The 26,557-nt window shown below is 33.2% G+C and overlaps 2 protein-coding genes across 2 annotated transcripts in view; both read right to left on the reverse strand.

Moving 5' to 3' along the window:
* LOC109183529 (phosphoribosylaminoimidazole carboxylase, chloroplastic-like) overlaps window positions 1–24,600 on the reverse strand; it is a 32,648-nt gene extending 8,048 nt beyond the window's left edge. The window contains exons 1-2 of the mRNA XM_019333627.1: window positions 24,590–24,600; window positions 6,998–7,009 (exon numbers count right to left, since the gene is read on the reverse strand). The gene's annotated coding sequence lies outside the window, so the exon portion shown is untranslated. The remainder of the gene's footprint in view (window positions 1–6,997; window positions 7,010–24,589) is intronic.
* Window positions 4,757–14,285, reverse strand: LOC109183531 (bifunctional epoxide hydrolase 2-like). Its single transcript, XM_019333632.1, has 3 exons — window positions 13,762–14,285; window positions 8,317–8,567; window positions 4,757–5,157 (listed from the first exon to the last, which is right to left on the reverse strand). Exons 1-3 carry the CDS (start codon window positions 14,224–14,226, stop codon window positions 4,908–4,910), a joined length of 966 nt encoding a protein of 321 aa, XP_019189177.1. The 5' UTR covers window positions 14,227–14,285; the 3' UTR covers window positions 4,757–4,907.
* Window positions 24,601–26,557: the final 1,957 nt, after the last annotated feature.

Raw genomic sequence — 26,557 nt, forward strand, 5'->3', positions numbered from 1 at the left:
AATTGCGTGACTTTTCTTCTTTATTTTCACATTTTGCGGTTTCACTTTAATTTGAGGTGAACAAAGATTTCGGACATTCATAAATTATGAATTCATGCCTACACATTCACTTTGGAACCATGCCTACACATTCCTGTCCGAAATCACGGACATTCATAAATTATGAATCCATGCCTGCAAATTCACTTTGGAACCATGCCTACACATTCACTTTGGAACCATGAGATTATGAATTTTCTGTTATAAGATTATGAATTTTCTGTTATGAGATTATGAATTTTCAGTTATGAGATTATGAATTTTCTGTTATGCGATTATGAATTTTCTGTTGTGAGATTATGAATTTTCATTACATTCATAATTTCGGACATTCATAAATTATGAATTCATGCCTGCACATTCACTTTGGAACCATGCCTACATATTCCCGTCCGAAATCACAGACATTCATAAATTATGAATCCATGCCTGCACATTCACTTTGGAACCATGCCTACACATTCACTTTGGAACCATGAGATTATGAATTTTCTGTTATAAGATTATGAATTTTCAGTTATGAGATTATGAATTTTCAGTTGTGAGATTATGAATTTTCTGTTATGCGATTATGAATTTTCTGTTATGCGATTATGAATTTTCTGTTATGCGATTATGAATTTTCTGTTATGAGATTATGAATTTTCATAAAATTCATAATCTCATAACAGAAAATTCATAATTTGATCAAACGCGCGCCGTTAACTCCACATCCGCGAATTATTATTATTTTTTTTTTGCCTAAAAACGACGTCGTTTTGCCTTGTGTTCACCATTCTCGGTGAACACGATTCCATGGCATAATTTGCGTTTATATCCTGCACCACGGCGCGCGTTGCATTATGCGTCTAAATACAAAACGACATCGTTTCAATTTATTTTATTTTGAAATTTCGCTAACCAGTGTTTGACAGTTAATTTTCCTTAAAAAAAATTTCATGTTCAAAAATGTACATAATGTTATACTATAATACACATAATTGTATACATGAATGTACATAATTATATAACAAAATACACACAATCTTTTTAAAAGATAATACACATAATCTAACATAATACATAATAAACATAAACTTTTAACATAATACACATCAACTCTTAACATAATACACAAAAATTTCCTGATTCGGATGTACATAATTGTATAAAAAAAATGTACATAATTGTATAAAAAAATGTACATAATTGTATAAAAATGTACATAATAAAAAATATACATAATTGTATAAACAAATATACATAATCATGTCAACTTCCTACCGCGCCTCCCAAAACGACGACGTTTTGGGAGGCGCGGGTGCACTGTGCGCCGTGGTGCAGGGTATAACGATTGGTTTGTGTGTCTGTATATATATCTAAAATCTAAAAACATAATAAGTCTCAATCAAAGTTATATTTCTCATTTATGTCCATGTTTTTAATACTAATCATTTTGTACATTGTGCTTTTAAAGTGGTACTATATAATTTTTTGGACAAAAATACTCTTACCATTATAACTTCCGTTATCTTTTCCATTATTGTTACCATGTACATGCATCCACCATATATTTTCTTATATTCTTTAATAATAATAATGTTGGTAGACATATAATAAATAAATTTGATTTCATATAGATTTTAATTAGTAGGAATTTGTTAGTTATTTTAAAAAATATAAATATTGGGCATATATTTTTTTGCATACGCGCATAAAAAAGACTAGTATGTATATATATTGTCTACTTTAGCTCAAATGTTTCCCAGCAGGTCAGGAATGATGTATGTGCGGTGTTTGAAGTTGCAGAAGGGGATACAACTGGAAAATATTTGGGGCTTCCTTCTCTAGTTGGGAAAAATAAAAAAGTCATTCTTGCATATTTGAAGAACAAGATTTTGGCTAAGGTTAGTAGTTGGAATGCAAGATTTTTATCACGTGCAGGGAGGGAGGTACTGTTGAAAACGGTGATCCAGGCTATGCCATCATATGCAATGATGGTGTTTCTGCTACCAGTTAGGTTGTGTAAGGAGATTGAGTGCATTGTGAATGAATATTGGTGGACAGGGACCGTTGGACGTGTTCGGGGAATTAAATGGAGGTCGTGGGAGGGCCTATGCACCCCTAAGAAATATGGTGGAATCGGGTTCAGAAAGCTTAGGGAGGTCAACTTGGCTTTCTTTGGAAAACAAGCTTGGAGACTGATTACCAACCCGGAGTCCTTGGTGGCTCGCGTTTATAAAGATCGCTACTATCCTCGAGGTAATTATTTTCAAGCATCTTTGGGTAGTAACCCGTCTTTTATTTGGCATGGTTTGATGGAAGTGCAGTCAGTTGTTAAAGGGGGGAGTAGGAGATGTATAGGTGATGGTAAGGATACATATATTGGGCCGGACCCTTGGCTGCCAGATGATACACAACCGCATATCAACACTGTGTTACATGACTCCATTTGTAATGCACCCGTATCATCACTTTTAAATGAGTCAGGCAATGCATGGGATGTTGGGTGTATAACCGATATTTTTTATGCTGCAGATGCAAGAAAAATACTCTCAATACCTATTAGTATGCGGGAGAGGCGGGACTCATGGGTGTGACACTGGGATTCGAAGGGCATGTATACAGTAAAGTCTTGCTATAAGCTGTTACAAGGAGAATATACTACACAACGGCCCTGGAGTTCGATCTGGAAACTAGAAATACCGCCGAAGGTAAAGGTGTTTTGTTGACAGTTGGTTTTCATTGTATCTTCCAACCTGGGATGCTTTGAACACTAAACATGTGCCTTGCATGGTAATGTGTCATATGTGTGGTAGTGTTTCTGAGTCTGCATATCACTTGTTTGTGCAGTGCCCAACAGTCCAAGCTGTGTGGAATAAAATCGGGATACCAGTGGTGGCTCATGAGGATGGGAATATTGCCGATTGGGTTGCCGCATGCACAAGAGCTTTTGATTGTGATCTCCTCAGTAAGTTTGTAATGGTTTGTTGGGGTCTTTGGAATAGTAGGAATGAGCATGTCTGGAAAGGCATTTCCTTTGTAATGGATACAATGTTACAACTGACTATATCCTATTGGTACAGTTGGAAGAATGCAAAGGAGTACAGTCAGCGCATGCCTCTCATTCCCTAGCTCACCCGGACGCTAGTCTGCAATGGAGGAAACCGTCACCGGGCAGGTTGAAAGTAAATACGGATGTAGCCTTTGATTATGCAAATAATTGTATGGGCATGGGCTGGATTCTTCGGGATGAGGAGGGTAGATTTCTTGCTGCTAAAGGTCTAAACATGAGGGGATGTTTCAATGTAAATGAGGCTGAGGTATATGCTATCCGGGAGGCTCTAAGTTGGCTCAAGGACTTGGAGCTGGGAGAGGTGGATGTCGAAACTGATTCACAAATTATTTTCCATGTTATTCATGCTACATCTTTTCATTCATCGTTTGGTAGTTTAGTAGATGATATTAAAGTAGCTACTTCTATGCTTCATAATGTAGTGTTCTCTTCTGTAAAGCGATCTGCGAATCGTGCTGCACACCTTGTTGCGCGGGAAGCCGTTTCTGAGTTAGGTTGCAGGAAATGGGTTGATATCCCTCCCCCTTTTTCTTGTTGACTGTTTGTCCGTTGATTCTATGAATTAAGTTTTACCTTTCAAAAAAAAATTAAAATTAAAATTAAAATTAAGCAGTAAATAATAATAATAATCTAAAATATTTTTATAAATTTAATATTTATATTTTAAGAAATAACTAACATATAACTCCAATATATAATGTGTATATATTATTCTTTTTGAAGAATATAAAAAAAATATATGGTGATTTTTCCTCTATATATATATATATATATATATATATATATATATATATATATATATATATATATGATGGATGTATGTGCATGGTAACAGTAGTGAAAAAGATAATGAAAATTATAACGGTAGGGGTATGTTTATTTGTCCAAAATAATGTATAATACAACTCTTATAGCATAATGTATAAAAAAAAAATGTAACAAAAAATGGACATAAATAAAATCTTAGGGCAGATTACATATGTCCAACGTGTTGCCCTCTCATTCCCTAACTCACTCGGACGCTAGTGTGAAATGGAGGAAACCGTCACCGGGCAGGTTGAAAGTAAATACGGATGCAGCCTTTGATTATGCAAATAATTGTATGGGCATGGGCTGGATTCTTCGGAATGAGGAGGGTAGATTTCTTGCTGCTAAAGGTCTAAACATGAGGGGATGTTTCAATGTAAATGAGGCTGAGGTATATGCTATCCGGGAGGCTCTAAGTTGGCTCAAGGACTTGGAGCTGGGAGAGGTGGATGTCGAAATTGATTCACAAATTGTTTTCCATGCTATTCATGCTACATCTTTTCAAACACCATAGTCTCTTTTTTTATCGGGTGGCGTGGAGATTCGGACTCATAACTAACTTTTAGTATGAGATTGACTCTGATACCAAATTGAAGCATGTGCTCTTCTCAACTAAAAATTTAAGCTCTTAGTTAGATCTCGCGCGCGCGCGCGCACACACACACACACACATATATATATACATATATATATACATATATATATATATATATATATATATATATATATATATATATATATATATATATATTATTTTCAACAAAAAATACAATAATTAAAGGATTAAAGTAAAAATTAACTTGAAAAAACTACCATTAAATAAATTTTTTTAAAAAAGTTATATATTGCATAGGATTGAGCTCCTAACGGCAAACAAACACAAGTATTTTTAAAACATAAGATATAACCACCCTATTGTACTCTGTATCAAGGTATGAAACATACATATAGTTTAAAAGCAACATGGATCATATTATTATTCATTCTTTCTTAATTAACGTACATTTTAATGGAAGTTTTGGATGAACTCGAGAATGTGGTTGTTGACTTCTTCAGGCTTTTCTTGGTTGATATAGTGAGCCACTCCTTCCATAACAACAACTTGTTGCAAATTTGGCACAATTTTCTTTAGACCACCTTCGTGTATGAGTTCTTTCACGCCTGGGAAGTGATAGGTTAAGTCTTGGTCTCCCACGATAAACTTAACCGGGACTTGAATTTGTGATCCACTCCAGGCTGCTGTAAGCTCCCAATTTCTGCGATATCACATTACAATCAAAATAATTGATGAGTTTACAATGGGAGTGTTTGGTAAATAGCTGTTAGTCGATAGCTATTAGCTTATTGGATTAGTGGTTTGACTAGTCGATAACATTAGTTGATTGTAGAGAAATGTTTGGTAAATTAGCGGTTAGTTGATAGCTGATTACATGCAAAATGATTTTCTCTAAAAGCTGATAAAAAAAGCTGCTTTGAACAGTTTTTTGAATTTTAGCGTTTTGGAGCAATAAGCTGTTATAAAAAAGCTAATTAATCAAACACTCATAATAATTGTTTAACCAAGTCAAACAACTAATAGTGGTCAAATACTCAAATAAGTCAAAATTGACGGATAAGCTAACTATGTTACCAAACAGATATATGTTGAGTGGAGGTCGGTGAATGGTCAAGTTCAGTGACTAGGGGGATTTTCGGACGGAGGCTAGCGAAGGCTCAAGCCCAGCATCCTACCTATAGAAAATATGGCGGTATAAGGAAATAAAGTTGTGCCTTCGCTGTGAGCTATAGATTTTGACGTAGTAGTAAAAGTTTAATCCTAATAAGTGATATCAAAGCCAATAAAGTTACACATTCGGTGTGAGCTATAACGTAACTTTGGCGTAGGAATAAGCGAGGGGAGGGGTTCTCGTGCGGTGAACATAAAATGCACGCCAATATCGCCATCGCTTCTACTAAAGCTTGATCCCACAACCTCCCTTATAAGGGAGCAACTTAGTGCCATTGGACTACAAGGTCTTTGGCATACAACTACATGTTTAGCTATGTGCATATAGTATTGCAATTTTATTAATTATGTATGCAAAATTATTATACTTTTACTTCTAACTTATTATCCATTTGAAATGTAGTTACTCAATTTTTCTGTGATTTGTTAATAAATTCGCAAAAGTATTTCTTTAAGGACTGGGCAATTTAGGTTCCTTAAGGATTGTTAAGGAGGCCCCGAAAATATCCCACCTTTTCTTTGTGGACAACAACTTCATTTTTATCAAAGCCAATGGCCTGGTCAAGAAAGCACTACCCTGAAGGAGACTTTGGATACCTATGGTAATGCATCTGGACAGATTATCAATTATGATAAATCAACCATCACTCAATCTAAGGAAGCTGAAGCAATGGCAGTGAGGGAAGCTTTCAGCTGGTTAAAGAGACATGGTTTCAGTCACGTTCAAGTAGAGTCGGACGCTCTCCAAGTTATTCAAAGTTTACATCAAAACGCGGAGGAGTCTTCTTTCGATCTTGTTATTTTAGATATTAAAGATTAAAGATTTGCTATTCTCCCTTAGACATGTAGCTATCTCTCATGTGAGTTGTACTGCCAATAGGTAGCCCATAGCCTAGCTAGGGAAGCCTGTTCTATGTCTGTGCAACAGGAATGGTCCTCGATCAAGCCCTCCTTCTTTTATTGTCAACACTATGATTTGCAGTAATGAAATATCGTTTTCCTTCTTTAAAAAAAGGTTCATTATGAAGAGATCACACTTTTGCCACGTGCAACTGTGCATTATATTCTTATGAAGCAACCTTATTTGTTAAGGTTTTTTGTGATTTTTTACAGGTACACTATGAGAGAGGAAGATGAAAAAAAAAAGAAAAAAAAAAGCAATTTTAACAAGATTTTTTTTCTTAAAATGTCTCTTAACGCGCCCAGCTTGGCGTGTGCACTACACCCGCCAAGCTACACCGCACACACCAAGCTGGGTGAAATTGTGCCACAAATGCGCTAGAGATTTGTACATGGCTGAGGCTCACAAAAACTTAATTTTGGAGTAAAAATATCTTCAAAAAAGGTCTCCCCATTTATTTAAAATCTACCTTTGATTTTTTCTTTGAAAAAATCCAAAGAAAAAACTATAATTGTGAATACTCTAAGAAATTCAACTTTTTAAATAAGTCATTCATGCAACGGAGGGATCAAATTGATAAATTGTGTAAAAATTGAAAGACATACAATTTTTCTCTTCTAAATTGATGAACCATGATTATCCGATTAAGAATTAACATGTCACATTTCAAAATGAGTAATAATTAATGGATGAAAAGTATGAATTTCTTTTAAATATTTAAATTTAACCACGTGTATTTTTTTTTTTTTTTTTTACAGTCACATTTGTATTAGACCGTTTCACGGATTTTTATACGTAAGACAAATTGGATCAAACTAATATAGAAATGTAATACTTATACTGAAAAATGTAATAATAATAAGAAATAAAGTGTTTCTTACTTATAACTCTATAAAGGAAAGTATAATACTTTTGAGGAAAAAAAAAAGAATACTTTTATAGAGTTAATTCCACCAGAGGTCTCTTGTCTTTGGTTGCAATTTCAAATTTAATCCCAGACTATTGTTTTTGCCATTTTACATCCTAGACTATCGTTTTTTGAACACTTTTAGTTCTTCTTATGACTTTTCTATTTTTAGTATGGGCATTTTTGTCTCTTCATATTTTTCTTTTGTTATTTTTCGGGTTTCAACCGGTTTAATTCGTTTAGAACTTTAGGTAACCTCTGATTTTTTGTAACCATATTTTCAACTAATTTTTAGTAAAATTCTAAACTAATTAAACCGGTTGAAACCGGAAAAATAATAAACGAAAAATATAAAGAAACAAAAATGTCATTACTAAAAATAAAAAAAGTCATAAGAATGACTAAAAGTGTCAACAAAAGGGTAGTCTGAGATGTAAAATGACAAAAACGATTGTTTTAGACTAAACTTGGAATTGCCACCAAATACAAGGGACCTCTAGTGGAATTAACTCTACTTTAATATTTTGTTATAAAATTATTACATTTTTTCTTATATGTAATGTTACTTATATAGAAAAATATAATATGAAGAAAAAATGTAACATTTTTAAATTAAAATGTATTACGTTTTTTCTTCAAAAGTATTATACTTTGCCATATAAGTAACAAATACTCTATTCTTGATTAGTATTATATCTTTTAGTATAAGTATTACATTTTCATCTTAACTTGACTCGTATTATGAACAAGGATCATGAGACGATCTCACATAAATTTTTGTCAATTTTTTATAAATATATTTTTAATGTTAAAAGAAAAATTTTTTTAAAAAAAAGAGAGAAAAAGAAAAAAAAAGGGTAATGGACAGATGCATATCGTACCGGTCAAAATTGCGATAGTAGTTGAGTCCTCCGGTGAAACCAGATTGCCCAAACTTGGTAGCGTAATATTTGATGTCTTGTTGGGTGAGCCAAGGAGGCAACGACACCGTTTCACCCCGTTTCTCGTACAATACCTGCGCTACACTTTGGTGGGGTATGCGAGGCGGCCGTGGATCTCGATTTGTAAGAAATGCTTTGAATAGTGTTGTCGGGTCTATGCTTCCAAACACCTCTTCTGCTTCACCGGGTTGCTGTATGTATATTCCACTATTCATATCAGTGAAAAAATGAATATAACTGTCCTCATGGGCTTATCATACTGATTTAGTATACTATACAAGATATCAATTTTCAAAACTCGATAACGACAATGTGAAAATTATGCTTAAAGTGGGTCTTGTGCACACTGACATTAAATCCTATCGACTAAGACACTGAGTTATCATAATTTATATCCTTTCACCTTTAATGAAAAAAGTGAATATAACTAGGTAAAATATAATTGCATTATTTTAATCCTTATTTTTCAATCTAGAAACAAAAAGAGTAAATATCCAAAATGGTCCCTCGACTATAGCAAAATTCACAAAATGGTCATCGACTTTCAATTTCAACCAATTAAGTCCTTGACTTTGCAATTTTGACATGATTTGGTCCTCCATCTATTTGACCGTTTGTTAACCGTGATCGGCGATCTTCAGAAGAACCTTCAGCTCTCGTCGGAGCACGTGGAGACCTCCAGGATGATGTTGCACTGGTAGATTGGTTTCGACAGTGGATTCAAATGTAACAGTGCGGTCTGAAAATGCAACCGGAACCTTAAAAACCCGACGGTGGACCATGAAATTACATATATATCTTCAAAAATCACAGTCAACAAATAGTCAAATAGATGGAGGACCAAATCGTGTCAAAATTACAAAGTTGAGGACTTAATTGGTTGAAATTGAAAGTTGATGACCATTTTGTGAATTTAGCTATAGTCGAGGGACCATTTTGGGTATTTACTCAAACAAAAATATGGGAATGACTACCTTTTAATATATATATATATATATATATATATATATATATATATATATATATTCTTGGATGATCTGAATCTCATTTCAATGTACTAATGGCACGTTTGGTTCACGGAACCAAACATGCTGTAAAAGTATGGAAACAAACAAAGTAATTGAATTTGAATCTTTTATATACCAAGATTTAAAACCCATGAACCAAGCGTCTCCATACTATTTTATTCTCGGACGTATATACTCTTCTTAGGCGGTATATATTGGTTGGATGAAAAAAAAAATAAATTGGGTTGCATTTTATAACTAATATACTGATTAATCAATATGCATGTCAAAGAGTAGTATAATGTAATTATGTGCAATAGAAGTAAAAAAAAAAAAAAAAAAATACTACAAATTCCTCAAAATATGAATAATACTACATAGCATTACAAGAAAAAAATGCACACAGACAAATGTTTTTAACCGTTGTTTATTGGGTAAAAAATCTATCGTTAAAATTAGTGTTGTTAAAAGTCATACTCAAAGATAACGATTTTTTCAACGGTTGTCTATTTAAGTGTTGTTAAAAGTCACGCGCATAGACAATGATTTTTAATCTATTTTTTACTCTATACTCAATAGAGACATCACGTATATTGATTGGTTCAAACAATGGTAGACCATGGCTTTTATCAATTTTTTTTTCCCTTTTGCTAATAATAGAAGCCGTGGAACTTTTATTCCTAGGACTAGGATACATTTATCATTTTTTTCATCCAAAAGTTGTTCCCGGCGTTCAAATCCTCCTTGACGTGACTAAATATTATTAGTCCCATAAATAAAAAATTAAAAAGAATTAATCACTTTCAAAATTAATAAAGATATTTTTTTGAAAAAATTAATAAAGATATTAAGAAGTAAAAAAGTAAAATGAAAATGGTTATATACTACAAGCTGGTATTTTGAATTTTGTCCATATGGAGGTGTTAACAATCATTATTTTGTAAATCATATTATCAAATAATGTATATTTAATATATTAAAAATATACATTATATTCAGAGAAAATATATTATTAGACTACTTAAATTATATTATTTTGAATAATGTACATTTAGTATATAAATAATGTACTTTTAATATATCAAAATGTACTTTTGTTATGGTTCACACACCAGTGTGGACCAATAATTATGGCCCACAAATAATTGGTAGAATTATGTGAAGTGGTGTCCATTATAGATTATTACTAGAGCAGATTAGGCAGCATATGAGTTGTGATAATGTATATCACTACCAGCAAAATATTTGTCATTTTAATAATGGACTACAAATCTAAAGATTTCATTTCTTCCACCAAATGATCCAACAAATATTTCTATAGGGAAAATTATAATTTATGGTGATCACAAATATACCGATCGTTATGCTGTGCATTTGTGTGCACCATGCATGGTGCATATGAATGCAAAAACGACGTCGTTTTGACTAAAAACGCGCGTCTCACTTAAATAAAAAAAAAAATCAGTTTCGATTCCTCTCAACGACATTATGTTGTTCATTCATTCTGGATTTTTAGTTCGTTCATTGATTCTGGATTTTTAGTTCGTTCATTCTGGATTTTTAGTTCATTGATTTTGGATATTCAGACGTAAATCGAAGCTGATTTTTTTTTCATTCATGCTGGATATTTAGTTCATTCATTATGGATATTTAGTTCATTCATTATGGATTTTTAGTTCATTCATTATGGATTTTTAGTTCATAGATTCTGGATTTTTAGTTCATTGCTTCTGAATTTTTAGTTCATTGATTCTGGATATATAGTTCAAATTATGTACAACATAATGTTGTTGCTGGGAATCGAAACTGTTTTTTTTTTTTTTTTAAAGTGGGACGCACATTTTTAATAAAACGACGCCGTTTTTGCATCCGTATGCACCATGCATGGTGCATACGGATGCACAACATAATTTGCACCAATATACCAATTATCAATGTCACCGCTGAATTATTAGTAGTGTAAATATTGCTCATCAATTTTTAAAACGTGTTATATATTGTCTCTCTCATGAATTATTAGTGGTGTAAATGTGGTTACCTGTCGTTTTCCTTGTTCTAAGACAACACTTTTTTTTCTCAATTTTTCTTTCTTTGTTTGTTCTCTTTCCGCCGACAATAATATTTCTCCTTCTTCTAATTAGAAGAAGGAAAATATATGTCACATTTTAAAAATTAAGAAGCAATATTTACACCATTAATAATTCAAGTGACATTAATAGTTGATATATTTGTGAGGGATAAATTATAATTCCCTATTTCTATATTACAATTAAAAGGTCATGCACTCTATGCTACTGAATACATCTTTACCATCAAGTCTTTTAACCCCTTCTCCCAAAGTGCATGCATTTGTAATTTAATTTTTATAATATATATCTTTTAAATTTTACTGAATAAAATATCATTTAAAATTTACATTAAAATTTAATTAAACAAAAACAATTTGGATTTAAAATTTATTTTTAAAAAGGTAAAAGAAAAATAAATGAAGAATTAATTCAATCGAATAAATAATATATAAAGCACGCAAAATGAGTTAGATGGATTACTATTTTTTTTTTTTGGAGTAACAAGGGAAATCTCCAATCACTATTTGAAGGTGTACATTGAGTAAACCCTACCTTGTGACCTTAGCCGATAAAAGACTAAAAGAAAGTAAATCAACATAAGTTTGTCTAGGCTGACTAGGTCAAACCATGAAAGTCAATAAATTACTCTTACTAGGAGTACTACTTGTAACATTGTAATTACTATTAATTTAATCTAATAATTCATTAAGTATTATTGACTAATTCACAATATTCAAAGATAACGATATAACTATATTAGGCTTACTATATGATATATATAAAGTTTGATGCAATAATCCAAACTTAAAAATCATATTATCAATAAGATGAAATGATACCTTTTTTTAATTGAGAAATGAGGTTTTTAATTGAAGATCGGGATAATCAAATCTCATAATTGTGTTTAAAAAAATTATTAATCAAATACTACCTATGATTTTGATTCACATTGCTGGTGTGTAAACCCGTGAATCAAACACACCCTAAGTGTTTTATTAAAATTTTCCTTCCACTGCTAAATGTAATTGGAAAAGAGTAAATTCAAATTTGGAGATGAAAAAGAAGAATGTAAATTTATGCATTTATTGTTACATAGGGTATTGGAAAATGACAATGACATCTTGCCTAAGCTAGATGGATTATAATTTTAAATTGCACTGATGTTACGTTGATTCTTCATTATATATACTATATATATGTTGCCTGGCCTAAAACCATTAGAAAGAGAAAGTTGCAGAAAGGATTACCACTCAATTAGCATTGACAAATGACATTACGTGGTTTTCAAAAAAAAAAAAAAGACATTACATGATTATTGACCTATATATATACACTAGTACAACCCGTGCGGCACGAATAGTAACATATATTTAATAATTATACTATTTAAAAATTAAAAAAATATTCAAAATATTATATAATTTTCAAATCATATTTTATTATAATAAAATATGTATAGTACCGAATATCAAAATATTATATAGTATTCAAACCATATCTTATTGTATAATTTATTCTAATATGTATTCTATATGTACCTATAAATTTATTTTTTTAAAAAATATATCAATTAGATGTCATTCAAAAGATCTTAATTAGAATTTTTTAATGATATATTTTTTATACATTGATTTTATTTTTACAAAAAGAAAAAAGAGAAAAATAAATTCAAGTTGAAATTAATATAAAATTACCATATGAAAGGAAAATATAATTATTCCTATCTCTATCTCTATCAGAAAAATAAAAGGAAAATAAAATCATCATATGAAAGGAAAATAAAATTACCAAAAATCTCTATATTTATCTATAAAAATTATGCGTTTACACTAGGCGAAAAATGCTAAGCTGTGTTTGGCCAAAGCTCTATAGCTTTATTATATATATATATATATATATATATATATATATATATATATATATAGTTTTTGCTTTTCCCGCTCATGGGGTAAAATTAATAAAATTTCTAAACTAAATCGAAAGCAATACCATTTTGGGTAAATAGAGAAATGTAATATTATACCGAAAAATATAATACTAAATAGGAATAAAGTATTTGTTAGAAAAAGTAAAATAATTTTTTAAAAAATGTAATATTTTAAAATTAAAATCAAAATATAAAAATATTGTATTTTTTCTTCAAAAGTACTATGTTTTACTTTATAAGAAAGAGATAATTAGTATTACATTTGTCAATATAATTTTTTCAATATAAATATTACATTTTAATCTTAACCCAACTCTCACACACAAGTTTTTGCCTATATTAAAAGAATGAAAATTTTTAAAATATAGTAAAGAAGAATTACCTGAAATCTGCAAATGTAAAAGTCATCCCCAAACGTCTCCCTCATATTCTCCAAAGGCTTCCTGGTAGGATGTCTAGGACTAATCACAACACTCATGTTGACCAAAGCCTTGATCCGGTCCGGTCGGAACATGCAGAAATTCCAGGCGATGATGGCGCCCCAGTCGTGGCCGACCAAGAAAACCTCCGGCAGTTGAAGAGCATCCAGCAGCGCCACCAGATCTCCGACTATGTGGAAGACGGAGTAGCTGTCGGCGCTGGGCGGCGCGTCTGTGTCCCCGTAGCCTCGCAGGTCGGGGGCGATCGCCCGGTAGCCTTTCGACGCTAAGAAAAGCATTTGGTGGCGCCACGTGTACCACAGCTCCGGGAATCCGTGCAGAAATAACACGGCGGGGCCGTCGCCGATCTCCGCCACGTGCATGTTGATGCCGTTGACGGAGACTGTATTATGCTGTATTCTTTCCATTCCTTTGCAAGTATATAATTAAGGTAGGTGAGATAACAAATTCTATCTTTGGAGTTTGCTTGTGTGTATACGTATGTATATATAGAAAAATCGTTGGTATACTTTATGCGATATAATTTTTATTGGGTGAAAAAAAAGAAGAATAAAACTATAGGGCAAAGGATGATAATAAAAAGTACATTTTTAATATATTAAATGTACATTATTTATGTATTGAATGTCAATTATACAATATAATATATACTCAGTACACAAATAATGTACATCTCCTGAATATAATGTACATTTTTTTAAGAACAATACAATATACATTTTTAATATATTAAAAGTACATTGTTTTTGAATTGAATGTACATTATTTTACCATATACAAAATATGGTCCACACAAAAATGATGACCAACAAACCTTTCTTATTGAAATCAATGAGTAAGTTAACAGGTGAACTAATAGAAATTAACTGAAAAGATAATATTTAACATGAAAATTAACGGATAATCATATAAAGGATAAATTAAGAAATCTCAACGAAAAAATTAAAATCTAACCAATCTGAACCACTCATTTGACCGTCATTTTTTCTACCCATTATATGCCTAACTCTCCCTCAGACTCTTATTAGTATAGTATAATAGATGTTATAAGTTCATTAAATATATTATTAATTATTATAATATTGTAAGTACATTACAATTGCGTGTCACAAATCACTCGTCTACTAGTTTGTGAATCAAAATTCACTAAAGCATTACCGTGTGATTTTATAACTTTCATGGAAATTTTATTTCAACTATTGCTACCATTTATCGACGTATCAATATTTGAATATGCACCAAGAACAACATTCACGATTCCACCTTTAGTGAAATCTGTTATGAGATATAAACAGCTTGTATATTTCATTAATAAGGAACAAGTATATATACATAATTATATCACAAAAGTAGGAAATAGATAGGCAAAGAGAAATTATAGAAACCACTACACAAGACTAGGAAACAATATTAGACTAAGTTCATAAATATAATATTATTCTCTAATATGCCCCCTCAAGATGAAGTTCCGTAGGAGACGCCAATCTTGACCTTTAAGTCCAAAAAACGGCCACGTGGCAGTGGTTTGGTTAGAGCATCAGCAAGTTGATTTGCAGAAAAAACATGAGTAACACGTAGAGCACCCGATTGCACTTGGTCCCGAATAAAATGATAATCAATTGCCACATGTTTCATACGAGAATGAAAGACTGGATTAGAGCAAAGATATGTAGCACCAACATTGTCACAATAGATTACAGGTGGAGTAGGCAGAGAGACACCGATTTCTATAAGAAGAGAGCAAACCCAATTAACCTCTGAAGCAGCAGTAGCAACGGATCGATATTCTGCTTCTGTAGACGAGCGAGCAACTGTCCGTTGCTTCTTGGACGACCAAGAGACAGGATGACGACCAAGGTAAACAATATAAGCACTCGTCGAGGTGCAGTCATCTTTGTTACCAGCCCAATCTGCATCCGAGTATGCATGTAAAGAAATATGATTGTCCTTATGAAGAAATATCCCATGGTTTAAGGTACCACATAGGTATCGAAGCAATCGTTTTACAGTAGCCCAATGGTCAGTAGTTGGTCGATGCATAAACTGCGAAAACTTGTTAACAGCATAAGCAATATCTGGGCGAGTGAAGCACAAATAGGGGTGTGCAGAACCCGAGTAAACCGACCCACCCGCCCGACCCGACAACCGACGGGTGAGCCCGTGGAGCGGTCCGTATCCGAAGACCACGCCCGACCCGAGTGCACGGTATAAGACGGATGAAGAGGGTTTGGGTGGGAGGCATTAAACGCCACCCGAACCCGTCCAAGCATCCGAACTAGACTAGGGTTTTTTTACCCTATGTAATACGACGTCGTTTGTTATATGTATATATACTACCTATTTTGGTCAGCGCAGCCGAGCTCCCATTTCACTCTTCTCTCAAGTCTCAATCTCTCATCTCTCATCTCTCGTTCTCTCTTTCGCTCTGGTCTTTGAGTCTTACTCTCTAAGACTCTGAGTTCTCACTTCTCAAATCTCAGTTCTCTCAGTCTAATTCTCTCAGTTTGTTAGACACTCACAGTTGTAGTCTGGTGGAAGCCCTATTCGGAGACTCGGAGTAGCGAATAATCTGGACTCTGGTGGAGTGGTGAAAGCCCTAGACCCTAGTCCGGTCACCGGACTCCGGTGGAACGGTGGAATAGTGGATTCGAAGCCCTTTGTTCTCGAGGGATTAAATTTGAGAAACGAAGTAATTACTAAACCCTATTTACATTTTCGTTATAGATTATTGTGTATTTGTCTTCTTGATTAGGGTTTCTAATTGTTAGTCCTTGCTTGTTGAAAAATATGGAGGAAGCTACAGAAGATAGTGTTAAACTGATGGGTAAAAATATGAGGGGAAAATTTGATAAGTATTGGGGTGAGCCTGAAAAAATGAATTTTTTGATATTCTATGCAAATATCTTAGACCCCAGGGACAAAATTGAGTATATGCCCATTCAGTTTAACCAGTTATATGGTGAGGACAAGGGTAAAACAATGTTTGATAAGGTTATTGTTGGCCTTAAGGAGTTGTTTGAAGATTATGTTGCATGCTTCCCTGTCCAGTCTGTTGAACAATCTGACAAATCTTCTCCCTCAATAACAATATCCGATTCTGTTTCTGTTGGGAGACCTCAATCATTACTGAAATCTCAGATTAAGAAGCAAAAATTGGTGAGTGGGGATTTGTCTAGGAAAAAAACTGAGTTGGAAGTGTATCTCTCTGAGGTTATTGTGGATGAGGATGATTCATTTGACCTTCTAAGATGGTGGAAGCAGCAATCTGAAAGGTTCCCTGTCTTATCTAAAATGGCAAGGGATATTCTAGCTGTTCCAATATCAACTGTTGCTTCAGAATCAGCATTCAGTACAAGTGGAAGGGTACTTGATGCCTTTAGGAGTTCCCTAACTCCTAGAATTGTTGAGGCATTGGTGTGTGCACAGGATTGGCTAAGGTTAACCAATCAACCAATCTCAATTGAAGAAAATATTGATGATGTTGAAAGGATTGAGAAAGGTATATACTTCTAACTACCATTTTGTATCTGTTTAAATGTTTAATTGTTTAAGTTTTAATTTCCATTTTGTATTTGTACTGCAGAGTTGTGCAACACATCCAACACTGGAACTGGAATGCCTACAATTGTTGTATGTTTACAGTTTCCATTAATTTATTTTGAAATCTGAATTTGTGATTACTTATTTGATTTCATGATAAATTTATGCCTCTGTATCAGTGTATCATGTATGTGTATCAATGATTCAAATCAATGTCCCTCATGAGGCTAGGAAGTTGGAACTGGAACTGGAAAGTGCTCATGGCTAGGTAACATTTTAAATGTTGCTGCCATTGAGCTCAGGTATCAGTATAAGTACTGACTAAATGTCTAAATGTGACTTCTGACTTCTGACTCACTATACTTATAACTGTATAACTGTTCATTATTGTGCAATGATGATGCTTCCACCATGTTCTCTGAATATATAGAATTGGGTTTGGTATGTTGCCTATGAAGTGTGGTGTATGCCATACTCATTGAGTAGTGTTCCCCCAATCCTAAATTGATATGGAAAAAAAATCTATCTGAACACTCTTTGAATCTTTGCTATTTAAATATAATCCATTAGTTCATTAGTTGTTCCAGTATAAGTATTATTGTGCTATGATGATGCTTCTACCATGTTCTCTGAATATATAGAATTGGGTTTGGTATGTTGCCTATGAAGTGTGGTGTTTATGCCATACTCATTGAGTAGTGTGCTCCCAATCCTAACTTGATATGGAAAAAAAAGCTATCTGAGCACTCTTTTAGTCTTTTACAGTTTGTGTCAATCCATTTTTCCATTATTGAATGGCAGTAAGTTATGAAATGTTTTGAACTTATTGTGTTTTTATGTGTTCACTTATCAGGAAGAAGAATTGACTAATAGAGACATAAAGTACTCTATATTATATTAATCATATATTCATATATTACTTTTGGAGTTTTGGATTTCTGGCTTTCTTTTGCTCAATGGCTGAAACATCAAACATGAAAGCTGAATGCTGATGTGCTGATTGGAGAATGATGCTGCTGCATGCTTGCCTGCTTGCCTTGGAGTTTGGAGAATGATTGTTATATTTTGCTAATTTGCTATGAAGAATTAAACTTCTCATTACAAGTTTTAAATTTGTAACTTGTAAGCTAATCTGCTGTAAATTTGTATGTTTTGAAGTTGCAGTACTAGTTTCTAAGTTCTAACTTGTAATTTTGTTAATTTGATTATATGTTTACAGTTTTATAAGTTTACTTATGTTATTTTTGCTGTTAAGTAGTTAATAATTACTAGTTAGTGGCTAATAGTACTTATGTAGTTCATTAGTTAGGTGTTGCATGAATTGAATATTTGATTTGTACATTCTTATAAAACCGAATTACCAAATCGATATCCGACCGATCCGACCCCATCCGAAAATAAAAATAACCGAACGGATAAGTCAACAAAATAAAACGGATAGGGTAGTCAAAATTGAAATCCGAAATCCGACCGGGGGACTCTTTCCGCCATCCGAACCGTCCGATCCGTCCGACTGCACACCCCTAGGCACAAATATTGGAGACCACCTATGATAGTCCTGTATGCAGTGGCATCAGTTAGAGCAGTACCTGAAGCAAGGGTCAAGTTACCATTCGTATCAACCAGTGTGGATACTAGCTTGGCTGTAGACATTTTTGCTCGAGCAAGCAAATCAGAAACATTACGTTTTTGAGCAAGAAAAATGTCAGATGGTGTAGTGGCAATCTCAACCCCAAGGAAGTAAGACAAAGTACCAAGATCTTTGAGTGAAAACTTGTGTGCTAGAATATCAATGAATTGTTGAACAACCGTGGAATTGGTTCCTGTGATAATAATATCGTCCACATAAACAAGGATATATATGACAAGGTCACTGGAGTGAAAAGTAAATAGAGAAGTGTCGGCATGTGAGTTTATGAATCCTGATTCAACAAGAAACGTGCGGAGTTCAAGATACCAAGCTCGGGGAGCTTGCTTGAGCCCATATATAGCCTTTCTGAGTTTGCAAATATAGGTTGGATTATCTGTATCAACAAATCCATGAGGTTGGGCCATGTATACATCTTCATGAAGGTGACCTTGAAGGAATGCATTATTGACATCTAATTGCCGCTTCCAACCTCTACTGACTGCTAGGCTTAAAATAAGCCTAATTGTCGTAGGCTTAACAACTGGACTAAAGGTATCATGACAATCCACACCAGGTCGTTGATGAAACCCTTTAGCAACTAAGTTGGCTTTATATTTATCAATCGAGCCATTTGGGAGGCGTTTGATGCGAAAAACCCACTTGCAACCAACAATATTTTGCAAAGGGGTAGATGGAACAAGCTGCCATGTTCCGTTTCTGATTAAAGCTTCAAACTCATCATTCATAGCCTGTCTCCACTTGGGATCTTTCAGTGCCTGAGAAACGGTAGTGGGCTCAATGTCAAGAGTTTGGATATGACATCAGTGAGATTCATTTTGACAAGGGGTTTGCGAATGTTATTTTTGGATCTAGTCACCATGTGATGATCATGTTAAGGGATTTGTTTCTTTTTAGGTAATGTAGGAGGAGGATTATGACTGGGTGACTCAATGGGAGAACAAGCATTCAACAAGGAGTGAGTGCTTGATGATGACATAGGAGAGTCTTGTTGTGAGGCAGGTTGTTGTCCAAGTGATACGGACTGTGTGCCTAGTGATGTGGTCATGCCATTTGGTGAGACAGGATGGTGTTTAGGTGATGTAGTCGATGTATCTGATGAACTGGGCGAATTTTCAAGGAATGTGAAAGAATTACCCGGTGAGTCATTTTGTGGGGTAGTTGGGTTATTTTCCATATGATGAATTGTGCGAACAATTGGTGATGGATGTTGACACGAGGGAACCCTTTGAGGAGATGTATTGAGTGAGCCACTAGAAACGGGTAACACTTGAACTGGAGGAAACCATTTGGAGATGGCTTCTATGCTAGGTTGATGGATATAACTTTGTTGATTTTTAAAGGGAAAAATACTTTCCACAAACTTAACATGACGAGAAATAAATGTTTTAGATGTAGATATATCAAAACAAATATATGCACTTTGTGTTAAAGAATATCCCAAAAAAACACATGGAATAGATCGCATGTCGAGCTTGTGTTGTGAGTAAGGACGTAGGCACGGATAACATAAACATCCAAACACCTTAAGTTTGGAGTAATTGGGTGATGATTGGAAGAGTTTTTGAAATGGAGACTAAAGATGTAATGTTGGTGTAGGCATACAGTTAATGAGATACACTGCTGTAGAAAATGCATATGTCCAATAGGATAAACACATTGATGAATGAGTGAGAAGGGACAAACCGATTTCAACAATATGGCGGTGTCTCCGTTCAGAGAAACCATTGTGTTCTAGTGTATGAGGTGACGTGGTAAGATGAGATATACCATTTGTTGAAAGAAAATTTTCAAGTGAACGGTATTCACCACCATTATCAGAATATAAAGTAACAATTTTGTGCCCTTCGTTAGCCGTTTCAATTGCTCCTTTAATTGTCTTATGTGACCACGAGAGGGTTTTGCAAAGGTACTAGCAAGAAGTTGCCATGCTGTGAGGGAGGTGGTGGCACGGGCAACTGGTGGTTGTAAAGGAGTGGATATAGCACCAAGAAGAGCACTAAAAATGAGACGATCTTGACGTTTCCATTTTGTATAAGCAGGATTTGGTGATGTAACACCATCAGTGGTGATGGTGGTTGTAGGGGAAATATGAGTGCCATCAAGGTGGTGATGAAGATCATATCCTTCAAGAAGGGATGTGATCTGAATCTGAAGACTCCAAGTGAGGTAGTTTGTGTCTGTTAACTTGGTTATATTTGAGAAATTAATTATAAGAAGAGGATTTTGAGGATCTTGTGTGGTGGGAATGATAGCAGGAGGATCATCTGTAGTTGTAGTTGGAGGGGAAGATGGGTTTTCCAAAGCCATGAAGAAGATAAAAAAAAAAAAAAATTACTCAATAGGATCAAGCTCTTGATACCATGTTATGAGATATAAACAGCTTGTATATTTCATTAATAAGGAACAAGTATATATACACAATTATATCATAAAAGTAGAAAATAACTAGGCAAAGAGAAATTATAGAAACCACCACACAAGACTAAGAAACAAATTTAGACTAAGTTGATAAATATAATATTATTCTCTAATAAAATCTATCCACTTATTCATATTAATTAGTTTTAAGACTGTAGGCGAATAAGTCAATTTTTCAATACATATCTGTGTGTGTATTCAAATAAGAACCCTTAGGTAAGAAAACTAAGAACTAGGAAGTAGGAAATCATCTTGATCCTTTATTTAGTGTGATCTAGGAAGTAGGGATTTTTATTTGGGCAGCAGCTAATTTCGATTTGGCAGAGTTTTGGTCGGCAGCGACAAACTCCCTGGGCGTGCAAATTATCTCCAGCGACAACAAATTAATTTTCAGTGCTAATTCTTCAATTGCAGCAGCAAATTATACTTGCAAAAGTTCTGGTTCTTTTCTTTTTCCTTAATTTGCTTAGACTTTGGTTTGTTAATTTAGTAGAGTTTGTAATCCATTACAATTCTATTAAATTGTGTTTGTGCTGCTATGTGAAGCCTATTGATGATTATTTTAATTACTTAGTTTAATTACAGTGCTTACTGCTTAATTATATGTTAATTGCAATTCCTTTACTATAATGGCTTGCTAAAACTTCTTCTCTAGGAATATGATGAAATTACCATGAAGTTCTTGCAATAACTTGTGTTTAATAGTTTTGAACCTTTGAGCTCCAAGTTGAAATTGAAATACAATAAACATACATTCAAACCATTTCTTCATGAAGTCTTTTAAGTTTAATTGAAAACTTTTAGTTTTTATTTCTAAACTAGCTAGGTAAAAATTAAATATTGTGCCTCTAAAATTTGGGGCCCATAACTCGACGCATCCAAAGTTTCTAGTAGACATACTGTTTGAGAAAAATATGAAGAGACAAAAATGTCCTTATTAAAATAGAAAAGTAATGAAAATGATTAAAAGTGTTCAAAAAATAATAGTATGAGATGGTAAATGACAAAAAACGATAATCTAGGATTAAATTTAGAATTGCCACCAAAGACAAAGAACATCTAGTGGAATTAACTCTCAACAAAACTTAAACATTAAGCCCTTACAACTTCACCTATTTTCCAATCTTAAATGGGTCTATTTTGAAAATCAATTTCTCATTCATGCATTAACCATTTTAAACATAGGGAAAATGACACTTTCCCCTGAGTTATATACTTATATACTACCAAGACTATGTGGTCTAATGGTACCCGGGTTGGACTTCCATTTGGAAGGTTACGAGTTTGAGCCTCAGTGGAGGCGTTATTGGTTCTTTGTGTTTCAGTAGGTTGAGAAAGTATATGAATAGATACTACAATGTAAATAGGGCCAGTAACATTCAAAAATATACTTATAACATTTTCCCCCTGAATTATTAAAGTGGTTGTTTCCCCCCCTAAAATGTTAAATGGACATATTTACCATTAAAATAAATATTTCATTTATTTTTCTTCTCCAACAAATTATGACCACGATTTGGTTCAAATCGAACAAATAGACACTATAGCAACCAAACGAAATATTCTAATTACAATTTAGAATCGAAACCTGATATTTAGAATTTATTAAAATTGCAAACCGGAACAGCCGGTTCATGTTCCGAACTGAAGAAAATAAAATACATTTATCGTTGAATTTAAGACTATTTTAAAATAAAGACGGTTCAAAATCGCAAACCGGATCCTGAACCGCTTGTTCACGGTTCAGGATCCATTTTTTTTTTATTCATAATTTTAATAAACTGAAATCTAAATATTGGGTTCTAGATCTGAATCGTAACCGAAAACTTTCAATTCGATTACTATAGTGTCTGGTTGGTTCAGTTCGAACTGAACCGTGGTCATCCTTACGTATAAGCAATAATTTATTAGAGATGAAAAATAAATAAAATGTTTACTTTAAGGACAGAAGTGTCAATTTAATATATCAAGGGGGGAAATAATCACTTTTACAATAATTGAGGGGGCTAATGTGCTTAAATGAATAATTGAGGGTGGGGGGTGGGGGGCGAGGGGGAGGGGAATGTGCTATTAACATATAATAATTCAGGAAGAACCAAGTGGCTTGTGATACATTAGTATCGGGTTGCTCTCCTAAGTGGAAGGTGAAAGGTTCAAACTTCACTTGAGGCAAGTAGTGTGTATATGTAGGGTATCCCCTTCCTATATAATAAAAAATATATATAATTCAGGAGAAAAAAATGACATTTTCTCTTAAACATATAATTATCTCATTATGAAAAATTTAAATATATTTTAACCCGATCTAAATTGGAAAGTGAATTCCACCTATATTTTTACTATAAAATAGCTATTTTTAACTAAAATTTCAAACAATTGATTAGACACATAGTGAGTAGTTACAAGGCCCTACTGCCGGCAGCCATTGGGCGTAAGTATACATGCAGATTTTCCGCACATATGGTGATAAAATTCTTGTATATAGCATTTCCCTCTCTAATCTTGTCATCTTGTATATGGTCTGTAGATCTTTTCTATGCACTTTTCTTCTACTACTCCGTAATTTGTTTCTTTGGGAAAAGTGCAATTACAGTCCCGACTAAACAGAGGATTTTATTAATTATTACTATCTAATTGTTTGATGGCACCATAGAACAAAAGTTTATTATGAAAAATGGTCAAATAGACTCCTAAACTTTATACAAAAAGTTAATTAGATCTTTAAATTTTTAAAAGGTGTAATTAAATCCATCAACATGTTACTTTAATTTTATGCATCGAATCCCACCAACCGGCTATAAACCTATCATAGCCCATCGTTTCAGTGAAAATTCGGCTAACTCCGATGACTCTCTGACAGTCGCCGGTCTACCTTTGAAGAAGGCAACTATTTCTGGTCGCCTTCTTCATTGATCGGAAGAAGGCAATCAGTTCGTGGGGTTGATCGACAGTCGAATTGGTTCCGTGAACGACGACAACTTTTGTGACACCCCGTATTTTTCATTACGGAAGTTATATCCCGTAAATATTCTTGTAAGGGATTTATCCTATATATAATAAAGCCATATGGTCTTGTGCAACATTTAATTTTCACAAGACCATAATAATATTGTTATTGTGAAAATTAAATGTTAATAATCAACATTTAATTTTCACAAAACCACAATAATATTGTTAATTATAATAACAATAATAATAATAATAATAATAATAATAATAATAATAATAATAATAATTGCAATAATAATAATAATGATAATAATTTCCACGGACAGTTTCTAATATATATATATATATATATATATATATATATATATATATATATATATATATATATTTACTTATTTATTTATTTATTATATTTATTTATATTTCAATTTTTACTGGCAAATTATTGTGAGGAACGATGGTCCACATAATTGTATGGATCATGAATATCAAATACATTTTTAATATATTAAAAATACATTATTTTTATATTGAAAGTACCTTACATACATATATAATGTACCCTTAGTATATTTAAAATATACTTTTTATTGCATGCAACCCCAAAGTTTATAAGTTTAAAATTAATATATGGCATAGCTAGGCGGCCTAATATTTAAGATTGTTGATGTGCATATTGAGGACTACGGAGACAAAGATGCGTTATTCATGGATTCATCGGATATTATCCAACAACACTCTCCAACTTAATTGACGTGAAGTGGCTTAGTAACATTAAGATTATATTCTCGAATTATTAGTTCTCATCTTTTATTGATTACACACTTAATTCGATAGTATTTGGAAGAAAAAATCAATGTTCGAACTAAGATTGTGATTTTGGTCTTTAAAGGTCAATTGTATGTTGCTACATCTAGAGTTAGAAATCTCAAAGGTCTAAAAATTTTGATCCGTGGTGACTCTAAAATTGTAATTCAATTACTATTGTAGTTTACTAAGTTCTTAAAAATTTGTAATATTAAATACTATGTACTAAATTTTTAATATAGTTTAAGATTTGTAGTAATCACCCACCTTAAATATTATTTTAATTGTAAATATATTTATGTTCATAATTTTATCATAGGAATTCACACATAATAATTATTAAATAACAAGAATTTTATATATGAATAAACCTCATATGTGGTATATTTTTATAACATATTTTTCGTGCATCGCACGGGACAAATACTAGTTATTTCTAGTAGCCTAAATTCTTCATATAGATAATTCCTAGTCTATATGTATTTGTTTAAAAGCCCAATTTCCTTCACAATAAATAAATCCCTAGCCTATTCTTTGTAGTTATATTTAATTGGTTTTGTTGGCCCAATTTCCATAAAATAAAGCCTTATATTCTTATATAATATAATAGCCCAACTACCATATATTATAACCCATCTACATATCTTCCTAACCTAATACATACATTCCTTATATCTATCATTTATCCTATCTATTCCTACAATAAATTATCTAGTCTTATCTTTCTCTCCACTCCACTCTCACCTCACTCATACGCCATTTTCATTATTCCTTCATCCCTAGAAATATTGCCTTCATCTTCTTCAAGAGATAACTAATCAAGATTCATCTTTTCATCTATACCACAAGAATAGGTAAAATACTCCATGTATTCTCATGTTTCTTCATCTTTTTATCATCTTTAAGCATGCATTCATTCTTCTCTTTTGGAGTTTTGGGATTCTTAGAGGTTCAAGAGGAAGAAGAGTTGCTAGGGTGATTTGCTTGGGGATTTGAGGTTGGATTTGCTAGCTTGAAAGGTAAATTCCATGTCCATCAAAACCTATTTCCAACTTATATAAATGTTCTTGATGTTCTTGAATCCATTGAGTATGAAATTGTTGACATTCTTGACTTATTTCTTGAATTGGGAGTATTCTTGTGTTGTCTTTGTATCATAGCTCTTGTTCTTGAAGTCCTTGTTGATGTTGATGATATTCTAGCTTTGTTCTTGAGTATTCTTGATGGATTTTTGGCTATGATTTGGTATCTGATTCACTGTTGAATTGTTGGAGTAATCTGCTGAGCTTCTGTTTCTGCTGTTGGTTTGACCTTGCGGGTGGAACTCGCGGGTGGTTGGTGCCCGCAAGACCAACCCGCAAGAAGGGAGCGGG

This window comes from Ipomoea nil, unplaced genomic scaffold (assembly GCF_001879475.1).
Source record: "Ipomoea nil cultivar Tokyo-kokei standard unplaced genomic scaffold, Asagao_1.1 scaffold1129, whole genome shotgun sequence".
In the NCBI taxonomy this organism is placed as follows: Eukaryota; Viridiplantae; Streptophyta; class Magnoliopsida; order Solanales; family Convolvulaceae; genus Ipomoea; species Ipomoea nil.

Bases quoted from the DNA above. Each gene is read 5' to 3' on its own strand.
- LOC109183531 (XM_019333632.1), bottom strand. From the start codon at position 14,226: ATGGAAAGAATACAGCATAATACAGTCTCCGTCAACGGCATCAACATG. The intron at 8,568-13,761 runs GTAATTCTTCTT...ATATACATACAG, and splicing joins TTTACATTTGCAGATTTCAG to CAACCCGGTGAAGCAGAAGA. The intron at 5,158-8,316 runs GTACGATATGCA...GTGATATCGCAG, and splicing joins TACTATCGCAATTTTGACCG to AAATTGGGAGCTTACAGCAG.